Source organism: Miniopterus schreibersii (genome assembly GCF_964146895.1).
Source record: "Miniopterus schreibersii genome assembly, chromosome: 7".
In the NCBI taxonomy this organism is placed as follows: domain Eukaryota; kingdom Metazoa; phylum Chordata; class Mammalia; order Chiroptera; family Miniopteridae; genus Miniopterus; species Miniopterus schreibersii.
Window position 1 is genome coordinate 41,467,357 of NC_138108.1, and position 20,441 is coordinate 41,487,797.

At 42.7% G+C, this 20,441-nt stretch overlaps 1 protein-coding gene across 5 annotated transcripts in view; it reads right to left on the reverse strand.

Annotated features, from left to right (window-relative positions):
• The window catches only part of RAPGEF4 (Rap guanine nucleotide exchange factor 4), a 249,417-nt gene that overhangs the window by 22,501 nt on the left and 206,475 nt on the right, over positions 1-20,441 (reverse strand). For all 5 annotated transcript variants that reach the window (XM_081143393.1, XM_081143392.1, XM_081143389.1 and 2 more), the window contains 7 exons: positions 11,150-11,300; positions 9,421-9,509; positions 8,644-8,674; positions 8,351-8,429; positions 7,017-7,163; positions 5,213-5,310; positions 242-367 (listed from right to left, as the gene is read on the reverse strand). In XM_081143393.1, coding sequence (XP_080999519.1) covers positions 242-367; positions 5,213-5,310; positions 7,017-7,163; positions 8,351-8,429; positions 8,644-8,674; positions 9,421-9,509; positions 11,150-11,300 — 721 coding nt within the window. The remainder of the gene's footprint in view (positions 1-241; positions 368-5,212; positions 5,311-7,016; positions 7,164-8,350; positions 8,430-8,643; positions 8,675-9,420; positions 9,510-11,149; positions 11,301-20,441) is intronic.

Consider the following 20,441-nt stretch of genomic DNA (forward strand, 5'->3'; position numbering starts at 1 on the left):
ACGATAAACTAGGTGCTGTTGACTTAATATACTCAGGGAGACATAGCTTACAGTAAATCATAAAGATTTTTCTTTAACACTCAAAGACTTTATGACAGGCTTTATTAATAAACTCAATATTTAAACAATGATCATGTGGTTTCCATATTGCAGCACACACTCACATTTGCAGCTGAGCGATGCCAGCAGCTCCCTCCAGAATTGCTGTGTATCTACTAATGCTCTCAATCAAGCAGCTTACCTCATGCACGCAGTTGAAGAGTTCCCAATCATAAATTGTCATCTGGTATGCTAAATCTTTCGAGCTCATCAGTTCAAAAGTTCCCACTGTTCCGACAGTTGGGCCTTCCTGTTCTGGCAAGGGAGTCTATGAATAATCATGCAAGAATATATCAGAATCTCAAAACAGGCGAGTACTTACTGCTGCCTGCTGTAAGGAGTCACCGAGGGGAAAGGATCCTAGAAACGCTTTCAGGGATATCTTGCAACTTTTATTTTACCCAGAGGGGAAAGATGCCTTATTCTCAGGGCTCACTCGCTCTGGTGCCCTCTTTATAGTCATCATCGTCACTATAATCAGTTCCACTGGTTGAAAAACATGGACCGTGACAAGTGAGATTCAGAGCAGAGTGACCTGGGGGGGCTCTCTTCTGCTTGGGCCTGGGAGCTCCCTGGACACAATTCCTTTTCTCTGGTAAAGATGTAAGAAGTTCTTGGAGGCCTTTTCCCTCCGATTTCCCAGGGAAGCTGGTCTAAGCAGGCATGGCAGTTTAGCCACAGGGCTAATTACTACCTACTCTGCTGGGGCTGGTGATTGTGGTGGAGTTGCCACAGCTCCATCTCTTATAACACACTGCCTGGAGTTACAGGTGACGGGCTCTGTGTGCTGTGATTCGTCCACTCCCTGGGGAAGGTTGTGCTTAGAATGATTTTCACATGGTTGCGATGTTCTGGACAAGGCATCAGAAAACCAAACTCCTCTACTCTCTGGAAGACCCTCAGCCAGAACTTTCCATCCAACTTATTTCATTTTATTTTATGAGAAATGCTCTACAGTGCTTTCCTTATTAAGATGAATGATTCACATACATTAGAAACATGTATAAAATATTAATACCTATTGATCTATAATATAGGTACAAAGTTATAAAAGTCACACAAGCCGAACAAGAATTGCCCTCATATCATGCATACCATATTTGGATATTCAATATTTAGATTGGAAGTACTAATACTGTACAAGTTGCACCCTCATCATTGCTATCATCACCCATAACCGTTATATTCTATAAATGCCCACTGCGTTCTGGGCACTAAAGAAAGTATACGTTCAGGATGTAGGCAGTCCCTGCATTTGAAAGTTGGCCGTCTAAGAGAGGAGTGAGCCCTGACCGGCAAGTGCCGCACTGCACATCAGCGAAGAGTCAGCTGCTGGCATTCAGGTGCACGTATACAGGGACGGACAGAGAGGCATCAATACACACCTGACACCCGGATACACAGATCGCCACGTGGGAGAGTGTGAGTGAGCTTTTGCAGAGCTAGTGGGCATTTGGAATGAAGTGTGGCCCGAAGAGGTTCTCAGAGAAAGAAGCTGGGCTTTGAAAGATGAAGCAGACAAACTTCAGGTGGGTTAGAGCAGTGAGGATTTCCCTGAGCAACCTGTTGTAGGCTGAAAGATGCAAGAGAGGCATGAAGGTGGGAAAGCTGTCATTAGCCTTGCCTGGCAGGAACATGGAGCTCGGGGGAACCAAATGGCCGGCTTGGCTAGCTTTCAGAAAGCCTTTGAGTACAGGATGAGGAGCTGGGGTTTTGTAATAGACCAGGTTAGTGCCAGCTTTAGACAGTAACAGAGTCTAAATCTAAGCCCCACTCTCTACAGACCTGGATTGATTCTCTAGTCTCCTGAATGTCTGTTGCCAGCTCTGGTAAGTTGAGATCACAGTAGCTAGTACCTAGGCCTGTTAGAGGACTGGAGGGGAATAATTTAAGTGTAGGGTAAACACAGCACCTGGCACAGGGTAGGTCCCCCCCCCCCATTAGCCCCTTCCTAGAGGTGTGGAGCATTGCAAAGCTGCAGGAATGCGTGATCAGTGCAACACCTGGATGTAGAAGCTAAGTACTGTCAGTTCCTGATTTACTCTGCAGGGGACAGAGAGCAGGGAAGGAAAACAATGATGTCCACGCTCTGAAACTTAGGGAGCCAACCTGAAGCTGATGGGCAAGTAGTTTAGGCAAGTAAATAAGAAGGGTGGTTTCCAGCAGGGTGGGTCTTAGGTAGAAAAGCTGAGGAAGCTTTTAAATGCTTGGTCTGAGCACGCCCCTCTTCCCTCTAACAGTTGCCTCTGTGACCACAGCCCCTCTGTCCCTCTGTCTACTCCATGGGTCTGCTCTATGCTCAGTCTCCCCAGTTCCCTGGCTCTTTTCCTTGAGGCCTTAAGGCTTTTCATAGAGGGGACAAATTACCCAACAACTGCAAAGAAGGTGCCAATATAAAGAAATATACAAAATTTCTTTTACTTCTGGATACTGGTCTATCATCCCTGCATCCCTTTGAAAGAAAAACAGAAAGCCTTGCTGCATCTTTACCTTTTTTCAGTGGGGAGGGCTCACTGAGCCTCCTCCCTTTTTGGCAAAGGGCAGGCTGACCCCTTCGTTCCATGAACCTCAGAAGCAGCAATGTGAGCAGTCAGGGGTGCTCCTCTGTCTGAAGTGGGAATGGGCTTGCTGACCCTGGCCCCAGAGAGGCATCTCCTTGGGCCGTTTTCACATAGATCCCTGTGGAAATTTCCTACAAGTGAGGCACAGCAGAGCTTGTGTAGGGTCTGCACACAGAGACCTGAAAACTGCCTACCCAGAGGCATGGCACTCCCAGGCTCTCGCTCTGTTCTTTTTTGAGAGCTGATTTCTTTGTTAGGCCTGGATGGTGGTGATTGAGAGGATAGCACTGTTACCCTCCCACTTTCCAAATGAGGAAACTGAGAAATAAAAGGGATGTGCCGATTGTCAGTGACAAAGAGACGGTGAAACTAAGCTGCCACCCCAGCGTCCCTCTCTCCTTGTGCCCCCACATTCTGTGCCTCGCTCTGAGTTCTCACTCCACTTCGGTGTCCTTACTGCACTGTGAGTTCCCTGAGCCACGAAGCCATCCCAGAGCCAGAGCCATCAACAATACCTGGAATGATACAACAGGCACTAAATAAAAGTAGAAGGAACCAGTGAACGGATAAAAGTAGAACCAAATCTCAGTACGTTGGGATTTCATTATAATTGACTCTGTGCTAATAGTTATGCTTCAACACAACGTCAACAGCATTTAAAGCTCCGGACCCACGCCCTGAGCCACCTGGGATAAATCGCTGGCACTATACTAATTCTAGACAACAGAATTTAGCGCCACGATTTGTTCTGTCCCAGGCTGTTTGTGTTAGCCTCACCTCCTTCACTTGACCGTGACTGTCATGAGGGATGCCAGCCTAGTGTCACACAGAAACTGGGACAGCACTGAGCGCACGCCGAACAGACATTTTGTAAGTATGTGCTGATGGCTCCCAGGCTTTGGCCAACCTTCTGGGCTGCAAAGTCACCCTGTGCATGACTCTTCTTAGAAAGACTGCCTTTAAAGAAACCTTCAGAAAGCCAGGGAAGGAACTGCATGTCTGCGGTTTTGTGAGGCCGGTAAGGTCTGACCACTCCTTAGTATGACGACATCCCTTGCAGCCCCGTGAACAGCAGGACACCAAGAGGGGAAAAGTTAAACAAGTTCCCAGCCCGGGTACTTGTTGCAAAGTAAATTCCTTTCAATTGCTCAGGCTTTAAAATGGAAGACTAGCACGGACTAAGAACTTGTAAGGCTGCAGGGCAAATAAACAGAGGCTTAAAAGTTAGTATCTATCCCACGGGGAGCTGGAGACAGTCCACGCGCTCCCTTTATACACCTCGGCAGTGCACACTGTGGCCCAGGACCAGCTGGCAGGAGAGGCCTGAGAGCACGTGGCCAACACATCCCGCAGCACCCCCATCGCTGCACTAGGGGGCTTCTGGCGGCCCTCATTTCCAGGAGAGGGCAGCGTGACTCACTGACAACATCCCTCCTCCCCCCGCCCCTCAAGGGGAAATATTTTTTAGAAAGCAACGAATGTAAATGACTAAAAAATATACGGAAAGGATGGCGAGGAGACTCAGATCTTATAGTACTGTGGCTGAGAAAAGGCAAGGCTGCTTGTGGCCCTGATGGAGGGAGCGGTGAGAGAACTGAGGCTGCATGGCTAAGTTTCTCTCCAGGCGAATTCCAGACACTGCAAAAATCTGCTGAGTTGTGCTAGAGTGCGCAACATGGATCTCCCCAGCCCAGAAAATCAGAATTACGATGAGGGGAAAACAAGCTCTAAAAGTCCAAGGAGGGAAATCTTGATTCACCTACAGTGTCTAACTGGATTGAACTTCAACGTATTCATGCGGCACTTACATAGTTCAACGCTCCCCCCGGATGCAGTGCAGTTCGCCGCTAGCCCTGTGTGTTCAAAGATGTAGAAAACTAGTCTTCTAGCCTTTGAATGGTCCCCACAGGCTTTCTAAGGTATAGCTACTCCCCTCCATGCGTTTTTATAGGATAAACAGAAATGAACCCTGCCACCTGCATAAAAAAGAGTAGGCTATTCAATTAATAGCATGGGCCAGTTAGTCCTGTAGCCACAGAGAGCTCTGTGTGGCTGGGAACGAGTGTTTTGGGAGACTTAGGGAAGCCCCTTGGCCCCTGGTATTTCCCACACAGGACAGAACACTCTCAGGGAACAGCATTTTTTGGAGACTGGGGAGGGGCTTTGCCAAAGTGTATTTCTACGTGCCCCTACGGAGTATGATGAATCAGAATAGCTTGTCTTAAAATTATTTTTATTCTGGCTTAACTATTCATGTTTTTAATATTAATATTTAAATGGAGTGCATTTCAGTGAGTGAATTACTACAAAGAGTTCTGAAAGCTGAATTGCGCCCCAGTCGTGGTATGATTGGCTTTTTCCACAAAGGAAAACCTAAAGCTCAGAGCTTCTCAAATGGACACCTGAGGCTTACCCAATAGACTGCAGAAAAGGGGGGAAAAAACAAGAAGCACTTGAGATTTTTTAGAACTGGGTTCGACATGACTGCCGAGTGAAGGCCCAGACAAGTTTTCCTGATTGCAGACGCTGCTCTGAGGGGCCGCCGCACCTACCAGTGAATCGAACTGCTCTCGCGGGCAAGCGAACAGGCGTCCGTTAATGGTGAGCGTCGTAAACACGGAAACATCATTAGGTTTGAGCACCACCTTTTCTGTGAACATAAAAAGCATGAGATTGCCTATTAAGTGCATCTGCGATTTGCTGCACTGCCCTAATCACACCAACAAATTGCCAGCTCGGTGAATTACCGGAACACGCAGAGCAACTGCATAAAACATAGCGCTGAGGGGCCCGCTGAGGAAAAAAAGGGGCCTGCACAGGCAGGACACTCGGATGCCATCAGGAAGGCCCACAGACAGGCCTGCAGACGCCCCAGGGCCCGCTCCCCCGGCTCGGTGCTGCGACTGTAATTACACACAAGACCGCGCTTGCTATTTATATAACAAGTTATCTTTCCAGGTGGCAATCGTGCCCGGCTCTTTGGAGAAGGAAAGATCACTTTTAGAAAACTTGGGCAGGGGGTTCGGAGAACCAATTTGACTTTAGGTGCAAAATTTATTATTTTTCACTTATTTCTGAAAATTGGAGGGCAACCACATTACCTATATTGAGCCTTCTATATTTTAAAAATTAATTCATTCAATAAATATTTATTTAGACTTTACTACATGCTGGACACTACTCTAGGCAATGATGACGCAGAAGAGAACAATACAGGGGAAAAACCCAGTCCAGAAAGAGCTGGCATTGTAGCGAGGGAGGCGGCGACCAAGACACGTATTAGAAAGCGAGGAGTGATGAGCGACGTATAATACATCGGGGGGAGGAGGCTAGACAGTGTATGTAAGGGGGAAAAGTTACAATTCTAGAAAGGGAATCGAGGGAAGGAAGGGGTCGTCAGCGAGACACTGCCATGTGGGTGAAGACCTGAGGGAGTGGGGCAGGGACCTGGGACAGCTATGGGAAAAATGCACCAGAGGGTCGGCGAGGGCAGACATCCTGGGCCTGATGGGACTGGGACAAAGGGGAAGGAGAAATCTTGGGAGAGTCCAGCATGCATTTCAAAGTCCTACATCGGTGGCATCATTTGTTTTTAAACACGGCAGAGATGAGTCACCTGATGCTGAAAGGTTTCCCCCAATGGCTGTCAAATCATTACTGGATAAACGAACATTACTGCTCCTTCCTCCTGGCTCTCACGGCCCCATGTGCTGACCGGTCCTGCACTCTTGCTGGCATGGATGGTAACAGTTTCTTTACTATTTACCTCCTTACTGGCTTGGGAGCAACTTGGGGGCATGGGCTGTGTCCAATCCTCCTCTCCTGTGGCAGCCACACTAAGTGGCCAGCAAATACAAGATGAATGAATAAATGAGATTTCAGGAAAGCACAGAGTAATCAAGAAATCCCATGGGGAAAACACTCCTCATGTCGCTTGATGACCTGCGTTCTGTCTCTCTACTGCGTAAGGAGAGGGCCGTCGTCAGCTGTGAAAAAATAACCTATAACCACTTCCAACTTCAGACTTTAGCTTGTCCTGCTAGATGCTCTCTTAGTGTCCATGCCTTTCAGAGTTCCAAGGCTTTAGCTTTTCTTTTTTTTAGGGTTTGCATGGAAAGACTTTCAGGCTCACATCCACACCAGTGGAGTCCTCGGCTCCAGCTGCCTTAGACAGACTTCCCCTCTTCCTGCTGTAGAGTGGGCACTTACCCAGCTCACTTCTAACCATGTGATTACATAGCACCTACTTGTCCATTTGGATGAATGTGGAAGGGCCACACTAACTCCGGGTGGGGTTTCTGGTTGGGTGGGATACCCCATTTTGCAGAACCTCAAAGGACTAAGTAAGACTGTTACCTCCTCCGGAGCTCATCTTGACTATGATCAGGCCTTCCCCAGAGCCCAGCTTGTCCGCAACTGCACTGATGACTTCCTTCACTGAGGCGGCCACCGGCACCCGAATGGTTGTGTAGGTGTGGTCCATGCAATAGACCTTGAACAGAACTATGGAGGAGGCAGTAGCAATGCACTCAATTAATCTGGGGAGTTCTTAAGAAAACTGTAAGCTATGCAAAATACTTAGACACCCTCCCAAGTTTGCACCATTTTGCCATTCTTACTATTATAATTTATTTGGGCTCATCTATACCTTTTCCTGCCCCCTTCTAAAACTCTTTACCCTTAGCATTGGTCTAAGAACAGGTGCACACATGACTGTCGTCCCCAATTTTAAAAAAAACCAACAGATTATTTGTGGAAACCCCACAAAAAGATCATGGGGAAAAATGAGAAGAATGGTTTGGTCATTTTTCTGGGTCTGCCCTTGCCTGTGAGTCTTTTTTCCCACAATACAGGGAGCGCTGTGTCATAGGCTGATGACTAGATTACTGCTGCCTGGTGTGGCGGTGGGGAGCCAACGTTACCACCTCTGCAAACAGGACTGCCTCTGCCCGGGGCAGTCAACATATGCCGACATTCCTGCTCTCTTGTTCCCGGGTTTGTGTACTTTGGGGCCAGGCCACAGAGCTTGGATGGCATTTAGGTCAGTAGATACATATGTGGCACCCACATGCTCACCTCTGAATACACAGATTCTGGAAGTAATTCTAGCTACTGTAATTCTTGGGTTAAGAGGCATTCCTAAATGATAAGGTTCATTGGTGGCTTAAAATAATTTTATCATTTTATGAGCTTCATTTTGGTTTTGTTTCTCTGGGAGAAATCTTAAACAACCAAATAATAATGGCCATTACCTGCACCTCCCTGATGGCTGCTAATGAGGCTGTGCTCGGAGCCAGAGCACTCGCCTTCGGCTGGAGTCCTGCTCTGCAAATGAGCCTGGCCCCCCACTTCCACTAGGAGTCTGCAAAGTGCTGGCTACTTTTCTGCCAGCTCTTCCCAGAGGTGGGCAATCCTGACAATTGGTCCCTGAGATGATCTTTCTTTCCTTCAAGGATCGGAGGTAGTGGGAAAGAGGCAGAGTCAGGGAAGTGTGGATGAGCACCTCAGCTCCGGGCACAGAGTTCAAGAGCGTAAATAACTGGAATGCTAAAGGGCACCTCCAAGCAAACCATTTGGAGTGCAAAGGGGAACCCCAGGAAAAGCTATTCTGTGGGTCCAAAGTGATGCTTCCCAGGGGAAGATTTTACTCAAATAATCTAAACAATCCTGAGTTGGGAGACAAATCTCACCTTCATCAGAGCCACGGATAGGCTGACGCTTCTGGGCTCTCTCATCACCTGTGTTGAAATGTTGCAAAAGAACTTTGTGCTGTGAAAATAATAACAGTAACTGCTTTAAAGGGACAGTGACTGATACACATTTGCAACTCAAAGCAAACACACCTGAGTAGAGTCAAGAAATGAAGAAAACATATTTTGTATTGATGAAAACATCACTTCTATATGTCGCAATATAACATTTCTAGAGAACTGTCATTTTCAGGGCACAGGCAGTGAGAGAATCCTAATCCATCGCCACTTACCTTCTTTTGTGGATTCTTTGCATCTTCTGAACTACGAGAAACAGAGAGAACACATTATTTAATACCCTTAGTGCTATTATTTGAAATTACTTCATTTGTATACAACTTTATGTTAGAAAATGAAATCACAGCATCCCTTCAGGAAGCAATCTGAGTCTCCTCATCTTAATACTAAGAGACCAAAGCATGGAGCACACGGCGGAGATCAGCTCTTGCCACAGGCAGATCTCTCATGAACTAATGTTAAAAGCCTGGGTTTCTAGCTCTCAAAATCTATCTAGCAGCGTACACTCTCTCCACTATTTAATCTATGGCTCAGGAACAGCATGTGAAAACTTTCTATGTTTTTACCAAGAGGACACAGATATTTGTCATCAATAGCTTTGGCAGCAGAAAGTGAATTTTCCACGTTAATTCCCCCCAAACTTTCTTTCAGTGCCACTGACCATTTTATGACTGCATTTACTGCATTGAACCAAAGGGACCCAAGTTTATTGAGTTAGATGCCCCAAAGAAGGATCTTTTCCTTTCCAGGCTTTCTCATAGCAGCTGCCCAGCCTAAGAGGCAGCTAAGCAGAATCTCAGTCCCTTTGTTCCTCTGGCTTTATCACAGTACCTACACCCAAGGCCCAGTCTGCTCAAAATCAGAATATTGCATGGCTGTTGGAAAACCAGCTTTCACCTTTGGGGGGGAAAAAAGACTTTGTGGAAGATGCTTTGATTGCAAGCAGGCACTTCTGTGATGGAAGCACACCCCAAAGCCAAGCCCTTCCTTACATTTGCTTGACAATCCTCTCCAACTCGGGCAGTTGCTCCTTGAGGGCGGCGATCATCCGGGCATCATCTGACACAGACACATAAAACTCCTGTAATTGGCAAAGGTCACAGGTTTTTAACAAGAGCGGAAAAAGGTACACAATTCTGTAAAGAGCAATAAAGACTTTTCCCTCTGTCACCTGCTTCTCTAGCATCTCCAGACCCTGGTTTCACTGACTGAAAACAAAAAGTAAAAATACGCTGGAAGTCAAAATTGCAAGTGAGAAAATATTTTGGAAATAGGGGTGATGGTTGTATAACATTGAGCATGTAATTAATGCTACTGAATTGTACACTGAAAAAATGGTGAAAATGGCAAATTCTATGCTGAGTATATTTTAAGAAAAAAAATTTTTTATTGCTAATGAACTGTTCATATGTTTATATGAAAGGCAATGTAATGTGATGTTTTGGAACTGGTAATTTCATACCCTACCTTTTAAGAGCACTTCGTTTACCTCAATATTTTTTCAGGGAAATGTAACATTGATTTTGATATTATTTTAGTATTTGTTGTTTGTTTAACGTTTACCACTAGTTGTAGTTAATTGTCTGAGGTAAAAATGTCTGTGCTAAATTTACACTGAATTTGTGTCACCAACTCGGGTCTCTTTGCTGAAGTTCTGGGACCTGTCCTGGCCCCAGGGCAGCAGCAGCAGCAGCTGTGCTCTGCTTTGCTCAGGAGCCCCCAGAGCGGAAGATGAGAGCGGTGGCGGGGCCAGTTTAACCACCGCTTGGGCCTTTACTCCACGGGAGGAAGCCATGAGCCAAGTCATGATTCCAAGCTACTATTATTCCTTTACATTTTTAAAATACTTCATTTCCCAACTTTAAAGGACTCTCGTGTTCCACCCTTCTTCCTACCTCACCAGTCTCTGACAAACGATATGATTAAAAAGAAGATAAGAGGTATGTTTCTTCTGGATAATTCATTCTCGAGCATACAGACTGATAAAGTTTGAAACTGAAGCCGCATTGTGTTTTGCTTACACAGGAGTCCTTATCTAAACTTTGGAGGACAGTGTGAGTCATCAAGGATTAAGTGCCAGGGTCAAGGCTGTAATGTGGGGCTGGGGCCCTGGGAAAGAAAAGGGAAGTTCAGCTTAAAAGTAGTATTTACAAAATAAATCATGTCTCTTCAGAACCACCTCTTGGTCCCATTAATTCCTTAATAAAATGACCCGCTTCCCTCCACTCGAAAATCTTCCGTTTGACCTAGTAATCGCGTGTCTAGGAATGTAACCAAGGACAGACCTACATGCATGAAAACAATCACTATGCTATTATTCTAGAAAGGTGAAAATGGAAATGATGTAAATATACAACAATATGAGAACAAATAAATATATTTGTGGCAGAGCTGTTCAAAGTTAGAAAGACTGTACTGACATGGAAAAAATCCTTACATGAAGTTAAGTGGGAAAAGCAACTTGCAAAATGATGGATACTGTGTGATTACAACTACGGAAAATATACAAAGAGACTATTGAAAATATATTAAAGTGCTACCAGTTATTGAATTAGAGTGGTGCGATAACGGATGATGTTTTTCTATACTTTTCTTATATTACAGCACCTTTCTGATAAACTAGCATGTTAACAAGGCTAGAATTGGCGATTATAGTCTCTCCGGGAGCTGCCCTGCCTGGGGGTAGTGTGTGTATTGCCCTGGGAAGGAGGGCCCGCGTACCTCCAGGAAAGCCATGGCCACGCCATCTTCTTGTAGGAGGTCCCCATAGGCCGAGGCCCACTGCAGAACCAGGCGGACGACTCGCCTCTTGTTGTTGAGGGCATAATCCACTTTCTCCTGCTCCGTACCTTGCGAAGGCTGTGCGTGGTAAGTTCCGAGGGGTCAAGGAAGACGTTAGCCATTTCACACTCATTTGACTGTGGTGCTTGTTAAAGGCAGAGAGTGACAAGCCCCAGCCTCAGACAGCCGGGCTTCTGAACTATTCATTTCTTCCCTTAGGCCCTCAAGAAAATCACCCACACAAAGGTTCTGGACCAAATGAATATAGACCCTTACTGACGACTGCTGACCTTGACCTGATGGTTTGCCCAATAAATTAGACTTGCTGGGCTCCACCTGCACTTGCTTGTGGGCAAGGATTCTTGCGCCCGGCTCCGGCTTTCATCAGGCTACATCATGTCTCCTGCCTGCCCTCCACCTTGGGCTTCATTTCTAGGGCTGGTAATGCTTCCCACTGTCGCTTGTCTCTGGGCCTTGCCATCTCTCGGTGGTTCCCGTAATTCTGCACGTGGCTCCTTACTCCCTTTCATTTTATGCACTGCAGTTAAACCCTTCCAAGTGCCCGTCTAGTAAGGCCGGAACCATGACTAATACATGGGGGCGGGGGTGGGGAGCCAGGCTGGGGGGCGGTAAGCTCAGACGGGGTGAGGAAGGGGAGAGGTTCCTGCTGTATTGATCTTCTGGTGAGGGACTGAGACACAGTTTTCATGCCATTCCTTCTTCTCTTGTCTAGAACCACAACTAGCTCATATTGGCTCTTTGTGCATTTATGGCCAGCCACCTTAATAAGCTCTCTGAGGCTTCAGATGACATACTATTTGTCTTATATTCTATACCATGCCTAGCACAGTGACTTTTATCTAGAAATTCTATTTATTTATTAATACAACAAACAGTTGAGTGAGTGCCCACTCTATGTGACAGGGAAAGGTCCTTGCTCTCAGTGTTCATTCTTACATGGATGACAGTAAGGAGAATCTAGTATGTGATCAAGAAAGATTTTAGACTAGACATACTGTTCCTTTTTCAGTCATTTATGGTCGTTCATATTACAGACAAGTCATTCACAGAACAATTCCTCATTGTAACTTACGCCATGACTTGCACATGGAGTCCCACAGTTAAGCTGTACTTTATAGTCTTGTGAGGAAAGTATCGTCCCCTTTCTACAAGTGAGCACACTGACAGCAAAGGAGCACAAATGGCCGGGATCACATAGCAAGGAGGTAGAGTTGGGTTTGATTCCAGGACTCCTAATTCCAACTGGTTTTCTCCCGCATTACACAGCACTCCAAGCCTCAGAGCTGCCTGCAAGACTGGCCCTGCCTTAGCTTTCCACCAGCACTTCAAAGGCACTGCAGAAAACTGGCCCGTGGCTGTGCTGGGCCTGAGAGCTACACCAGTAAAGGGACTTTTCTAAAGGGACTATAAATAATCATGATCAAGGTAAATGACAGAACCTTAAAGCAAAGGTGTACTGCATGTAAATGGGTTGCAAAATGGCTTTCATAAATTGAGCACAGGATTCATAAAAAAGAAAATTGCTCAACCTGTATTGCTACAATTCTCTCTGAACTTACAATAAAAAAAAGGGAAGAAAGATCATTTTATGTGAAAATTATTTCTTTTCTGATTAACCCTTTGGTCTCTTGCTTGTCTGCACATATAGCTAGGGTTTCCCACCCCCCAAAGAATTGTCTATTTTTTATGGTAACTAGCAGCATAGTCAAGTACATGGTGGTTGTCAAATGAATAATTCCTGACAGATTATAAAAATATGTACTGGTTCACCCAAGAGTCAGTGAGGAAAAAGAGAGTCTTTCCTACTTATATGGGGCTGAGATGGCTTGAAATTTCAAGCTGATGTCAAGTGGCTATAAGTTTAACCCTCCAGGTTATCTGGATTTGGACTCCAAGAAAACAACACAAATGCCTGTGTGTTGGACACAGAGATATCAGCACACATCTGTGGCTAACCTCTGGGGCCCTGGGATAGAATAACTAAATCAACATCTCTCTGCAGGTCAAGACAGAGATTTTTCTTATTCTCTTTCTTGCTTTGGAAATCATTCTATTGTCAACAATGGGATCGAAGACCTGATTGGAAGGATTAGCATGGTAACACCTCAAATGTATAAAGAGCTTGACAGTTTATAATAAATACTTTCAATGTGCTCACATAATCATACCATGCTCTCTAGAAACGTGAATGGGAAATATTTTTAGATGAGGAAACTAAGTGTCAGGGAGACAAGATCTGCCCAGAGTTGTTCAACGAGTCAATGGCAGGGTTTACAAATCCAGGCAAGGCTCTTTCCACTATCACCACTCCCACAGCCCCAAACAGTGGCTATAGTAACAAGACATGAGTGCTTGGGCCAATGAAATAATTAAATAATTGTATCTGAGAAGCAAAAACCCAAGTTTCGTGGAGCTGACTCAGCGTGATCGGTCCCTAAACCAGAGCTGAGTGTCTGCTGGTCGTCATGAGTAACTCCCAGCCTCCTGGGAGCTAGAATCGATCAAATCCGGGGGAAGAAGGCTTTCTCTATTTTCTCATAAAAGTTAAGTATTTTTGCCTCTGGAAAAACAAAAGGAAGCACTGATTTGTTTCACAGACCTTTCTCTTTCCCCTTACAGATAGGTGCTTATTTGCTAAAATAGAGGTGGGGTAACACTACTTTTATAGCTGAATCCAGGCATGTGCTCAAGGATGCTCCCCTCCCCAGGCAGCGCACTGTTCCATTCCTGAGCAGTCGGCTGGGTCAGATTCTTAAGGGGCAACGAGGAGACCTTACATGTCATTGATTATACCTGAAATGGTTGCAGGCGAGTTACTAGGGCTTCTATTTATTCCCATAACAATCTTCTCAGGTTTTTAGGAGATTTATGTGATTTTTAGATTTTATTAAACTCCTACAAAAAAGGTGGGGAGAGGAAAAAAAACTATGTTCCCCTTAGATAGCAGCCAAAGAATAAAGAACATCCCTCCAAGTCCCTTGTCTCAATTTGACATCAAAATGCAACTTAAAAAGAGTCATATTTCACATGTCGTATGTTCATAAATTTGAACACCTCAGACTAAAACTGGAATAATGCAGGGTTCATTCGCTTGAGTAAGTCCTATATGGAATAAAAACCTAATGCTTTTTCAGGAGAAATAACAATTTAGAAAGGATTATCAATACATAACCACACACAAGGTATTTTTAACATCTGAAGAACACTATCAGAAAGATGTAATTGGTTAATGTCTATGTTAAAAGTATATTAGTAAAGAAAAGAAAATATGTAATATTCCAATGATTTTGTCAAATTATCTGGAAATGCCCGTATTGAATAAGACCATGGTTTCTGGTATCATGGCAGTTGGGTTCAGGTAAGGAGCAATATGACTGCTTGAATTCAGAGGGAAAAGGACAGAAAGAAAACACTGTTCTGACATCTCATAAAGTAGCTGGGTAAAGTCTGTAAGAGAATCTAGAATTAGTCACTGAATTGTTATTTTAAACACAATTTTAAAAAGGCTGTAATGGTGGAAGGGACCAAACTCATTACTGACACTCAGTTCACTGCAGACGATTAACAGAATCGTAGAATTTGTGAGCCGCAAAAGCCCTTGGATTGTACCTCCTTCAAAACCACCATTTTAGAGGTAAGGAAACGAAGGTAGAATGAGGTGATTTTTCCAAACTTATCAATGGAATTCTTGGGACTAGAACTCAGTTCTTTTATCTCCCTCCCTAGTACTCTGTTTACCTCTTTGTGTTGTGTTTTATCTGACATTAATAATTTTTATGCTAACATATATTATATAGCAGAATTAAGTTAGATAACAGGGAAATCCATCTGAGATGTAGAAACTGACCCCCCCAAATCCTCAAAGACGACAAAGTGCGTGCGAAAAATCAAGGGTTTAGCCCGGCCGGCGTGGCTCAGCGGCTGAGCATCGACCTAGGATCTAGGAGATCTCAGTTCAATTCCTGGTCAGGGCACAGGCCGGGTTTCGGGCTCGATCCCAGTAGGGATTGTGCAGGAGGCAGCTGATCAATGACTCCTCATTATTGATGTTTCTACCTCTCTCTCTCCCTCTCTTGTCCTCTCTCTAAAATCAATAAAGATATGTTAAAAAAAGAAAAAGAAAAAGAAATCAAGCTCCTATTGTTGCAGCCTTGACAATCTGATGTCAGGGAGCATAGAAATTTTAACTGAACTAGACCCTCTCTGCTATAGTTTTAACCATTTCTCTTGTCCAGTATCTGTTGATTTAGAAAGCAGCAGCTCACCACTACTAACCAAACATTCTTAAATCTACTGACCATTCAAATCCTAACTTGAGGTTTCTCTTATTATGGTAATAAGATTCCTCACCATCTGGCAGCATTAAATTCGAATCTTTAACAGCAGGAACCATGTGTTAAACTCACTGTGTATCTCTACATTTTCTAGTCAAGGACTGGGCACATGAAAACATAAAAAGCCTCAAGTATTTGTTGATTGACTGCTTACCTTAAACAATTCAATCACATGGTTTGGAGTGCTATATATAAGGCAATTTTCTAAAAAATAAAAGACTGTTTTTATCTTACTCGCCACAGCTCTTTAAACCCCTTTACCTAAATTATCTGAAGTTCCACCTTGTTGAGATGTCAACAAGATCGTAGATACATTCTAAACAAGATCATGCTCAATGTCACCAGGTTGACTAAGTCTACACAAACACCAAAATGTCTGGTACATCCTTTACACAGAATCGCTTAGTTATCGAGTATTTATTATAGGACCACAGACTTGGAGCAACTAAACCTTCATTGAATCGGACCAGCTCCTTCAGCGTCATGCAGACGTGGCTGAGGACAGACTGGATCTGCTCTTGGTGAGGTGTTAGGGCTGACAGTCAGCAGAGCTGAAGGCCACAGTGCAGGCCACGGTCTTTCTGCCTCGCCGACGGCAGGCGTAAGATTCCACTGAGTCATTTTCCTCATGCCGGCTCTGCCGTTCAAACACTATAATTATTTCATATATTTTTACCTAGTTATTATCTTACTCACCACAGGCACCTGTGATGTTTCTGTACTTTTTTTTTACTGCTCATTTACTTATTCTTAATTCAGCTAATAATGGTTCCACGTATTAAAATTATCATGGGGAAAGTAAGTGAAAACCTCCCAGGATGCAGAGGCAGCAGGTTCATTACAGCCTACAACAGGGAGTCAAATATTATGTATACTTTTTCCAGTAAGTATATGCTAATTATGCAGCTATTTATAAAACACTTATCAACATTCAAACTGATACTCTTCAATGTTGTTGTTTTTTAAAGCCCTGCTTTGCATACAAGATCTCTGCTTGCAGCTGAAAACAAACTTTGGGGGTCATATGCCCACTGACTAGACAAAGCCTTGGTTTATTTTTTACACTATGCCACGTACCTCTCATGATGGTATAAATAATTTATTTATATGGGGCAATATATTTATATTTATAAGGGGCTTTATGGTTTATAATGTGCTTTCATGCACATGGCCTCATTTGATCTTTACAACAACCTGGGGAGGTGGGTAGGACAGGAATAACTACCCTTGTTACACAGACGGGGTTCAGAGAGGTGAAGGATAACTGCTGAGTAAGAAAGCTTGTAAGACGCAGATCTTCTGACTGCAGAGCCCTTGCTTCTCCCACTGTGCTGTGGGCCTTCTGCCCACCCTGCTTGCCCTGTGAAGCATCCCAACACCCTGATCATGGAGCCCGTTCCTTCCTTGACGCAGTATGTCCTTGGGAATGTAAAGTTCTGAAATTAGACCACTTGAGTTCATATCCCAGCTTCCCCACTTATAAACTGTGGGACTCTTGGTCAGTTCGTGAACTATTTAGAGCCTCAGTCTCTTTATCTGTGAATGTCAGAGGACTGCTGTTAAGGAAGAGATGAGACAATATCAGCAAACCATGTAGAACAGTACCTGGGGCATATTAAGTGCTCAGTGAAAGTTAGCCATCACGACGATTATAGATCCACCTCTGGAAATCATTTAAAATCCTTTAAATGGTTGGCTCTGGAATTTTTCATTAGAACTGGCATTTCTGGGTTTAACTCTGTGATGCTATTCCTACCACCACAGCTGCTCCTGTGTCTGTGTTTTCCTACTAACTCTGAGCTCCCAGAAGCAATTTCTGTGCTGTCGTTTTCTTTAGATGCCTCCCATTTTCTTGCTCAGAATATGTTTTTCCCCCCCACTGGGTTCAAATCTTATTCTAACACCTACCAGTTATATAAGTTGGGGCCAATTACTTAGCTGCTCAGTCTCACTTCATATTATAAAAAGAGTCTATATACATCTCATAGTGTTGATATGAGGCTGAGAAAATGTATATAAAATACTTGGCAGAATATCTGATAATATAGTCATTTTCCCCCCCAAAGAGCACATCACATTCATATCATCAAACCAAGTCTTCTTTCCTCATTGAAAATAAACTCTCAACTTGCATATCTGCAGAAGTAAATTGCTGATAGTGACATATGGACCAAATACTTTCCAGAACTGAGTGGGAACTATAATGGTAACATTAAGCTTCAACAAAATTTAAGATGAAAATTCTCCTTAGAAACCTAAAAAATATTCCTAAAAACCTGGCTTCATCTAGAGAATAAGAACCTGATGTTGTTTTGTAAATATTTCATCAATAAGACAAGCAAATTTTGAAAAATGGTTTAGTTTCTCTTTAGAGAACCCAAGACAACTTCTAAAAAGAACACCTTCAGGTCAATTTCACAGAGAAATATAAATGATGGAGACCTTTCCTTTTCCGAAAAGAGAGCTCTTGTGTTTACTTTATTTCTGTATAAGGGGTATCATACATATAAAAAAGTTTCAGTTAAAACTTAGTGACAAATCTGTTTTCTATTTTTTTTCTTTTTAATTCAAGAACCTAACCATTTTTTCATGCCAAAATCATAGAATTTGTGTAGACTACTAAGTCAAAATAAATTAGGATAGTAAGAGAAAATATTTGACCAAAATTATTGCTATACTTAAGTTTTTATAAATTTAAATGAGCTATTTGTCACTTAAGATTCTTTCAGCTGCAAGAACAATCAGTCCTAAACAACAGAGACTTGCATTTGTTGACATAACAGAGAATTTATTAGCAAGATTTGCCCAAGTGTTCACAATGTCATCACAGACTCCATTTTCTTTCCTGTCTTTACTCACTTCAGCTTTGTCATCGGGCTCCCACCCCTAACAGTTGTAGAACGACTGTCACTGGCATTGGGGCTACAGGCTTCCTGTTCTCTCTCTTAAATGTTGAGAAAGCTTTTTACCCAGAAGCCCCAGGAAGCCTCTCTTTGAATCTCATTGTTCAAGTCTACCTTGGGCCTGCCATTTGAGAACCAGTTATGGTCAAGGGAAGCCAGCTACTATAAGTAGCTAGAAAAACCAACTGAGATCACATTGATGTTAGGGAGTCAGCTACAGTGTCCAGTGCAACTAGAATCTCATTGGCGCCACCTGGAGTTTCTAACAGTATATGTGGAATCTTAGATGATTATTTGGCTTCCATGTGCCTATGTGTAAAATGAAATAAATATCATACCAGTCCTTCTTTTGCCTCACATGTAGGGGCTGGGTGTTAGAATGATAAATTATATAAAAATGCTCTGAATCAAGGATACAGTTATTAAAATTCAAAATAATATTAACTTAGTTGTGATCATTTACTGCATTGAAGGTCTGCCTGTATTTGTACAAATACAGCAAAATTTAGTCATAAAAACAAAAATTAAGACAATCAGAGAGCGATTTGGTAATGAACACCAAACGTGTTAAAATATTACATATTCTTTGCCTACTTTTAGAAATTTAAAGTAAGAAAATTATATCATCAATGTGGGCAAAGATTTAACTGCAAGGACATTGATTCACCCATTATATTTGTTACATAAAAAAATGTGGAAATAATCTAAATATCCAATCAGAAGAGGCTAAGAAAATAAATTATGACATACCTGTCATATAATATTCTGAGTCATTAAAAATGATAACATGTTTTTCTCATGCAACTTTGTCACTTTGTTGCCCAGCACTGTATGAAACTTTGCAAGTGCTCAATAAATGTTTGTGGAATTATCTGGGAAAAAAATGATGTCGTTTTATTTATATATGTAACATACCATTAAGAGGGAAAAAACATATTACAAAAAAAACCCTACATATAACATGATCTCACTTATATGAAATTATATAAAATTTATGGAAGGGTTTTCATAAAACAGTAGTGAGATATCAGATGAATTTTGCTCTCTTTTTCTGTAAATTGAATTTTTTTACAGGGAGAATGTTTTATTTTTAAGGATGACAAAGCTATCTATATTTAGAAAAATTGTGTGGGAAAGTATTTAATGGCAAAGAAAGATACTCATAAAATGCTATTTAGTTACAAAACATACACAATTTTTATACTATGATCCCATTCTTATATTTATAATTATAAATCTATATGTTTTAAAAAAAGACTAGAAGGATACATACTAACATGTTAACAATAGTAAAACCTGTAAGGTAATAGGTGGTTTTAATTTTCCTTTTAAAGGCTAATGGAAGATTGAACTGAATTTTAAGTGCAGATTTAAAAAATGATTTAAAAAACTGGAGATGAAGAGTACAGAAATTGAACAAATATAATTTTAAAAACTCATTATAAAGCACTTGTATTCATCAGGTCAAATCATGTCCCGAGCATATCTAATGAATAGAGAGTCTCTCTCATTAGCACATAAAAGGCCTGAAATATTAATGTTAAACAGAGTTCTACCACCTTCCTCTGTGCTAAAAGCAAAATTGGAGGAGACACACAATGTGGATTAAGGACAGAAATTAAGTGTCAGTGGCTCAGGAATTAAATCTTTTCTGTACCAGTAATTACCTTTCTCTGAGCAAATCATAATTTTTCATTATCCTAGTTTATTGATTTGGAAAAAGAGGAGTGAAAATACTGACTTCTTCATAGGGCTGCTGTGAAAAGTCACATATTAAGCACTTTGAAAACACTCAGCCACAGTGACTCGCTTTAATGGGGGTGCTTTAATGGAACGTGGGTAAGTATTTTAATATCCCTACATTCCATGTTAAGAACATGAGGGTTAACCCACTTGTTTGGTTTTATATTTTATCTCCCTGCCATTCATACATGTGATGTCACTCGGTTTATGTGTATGTTGTTTTTGCCCACC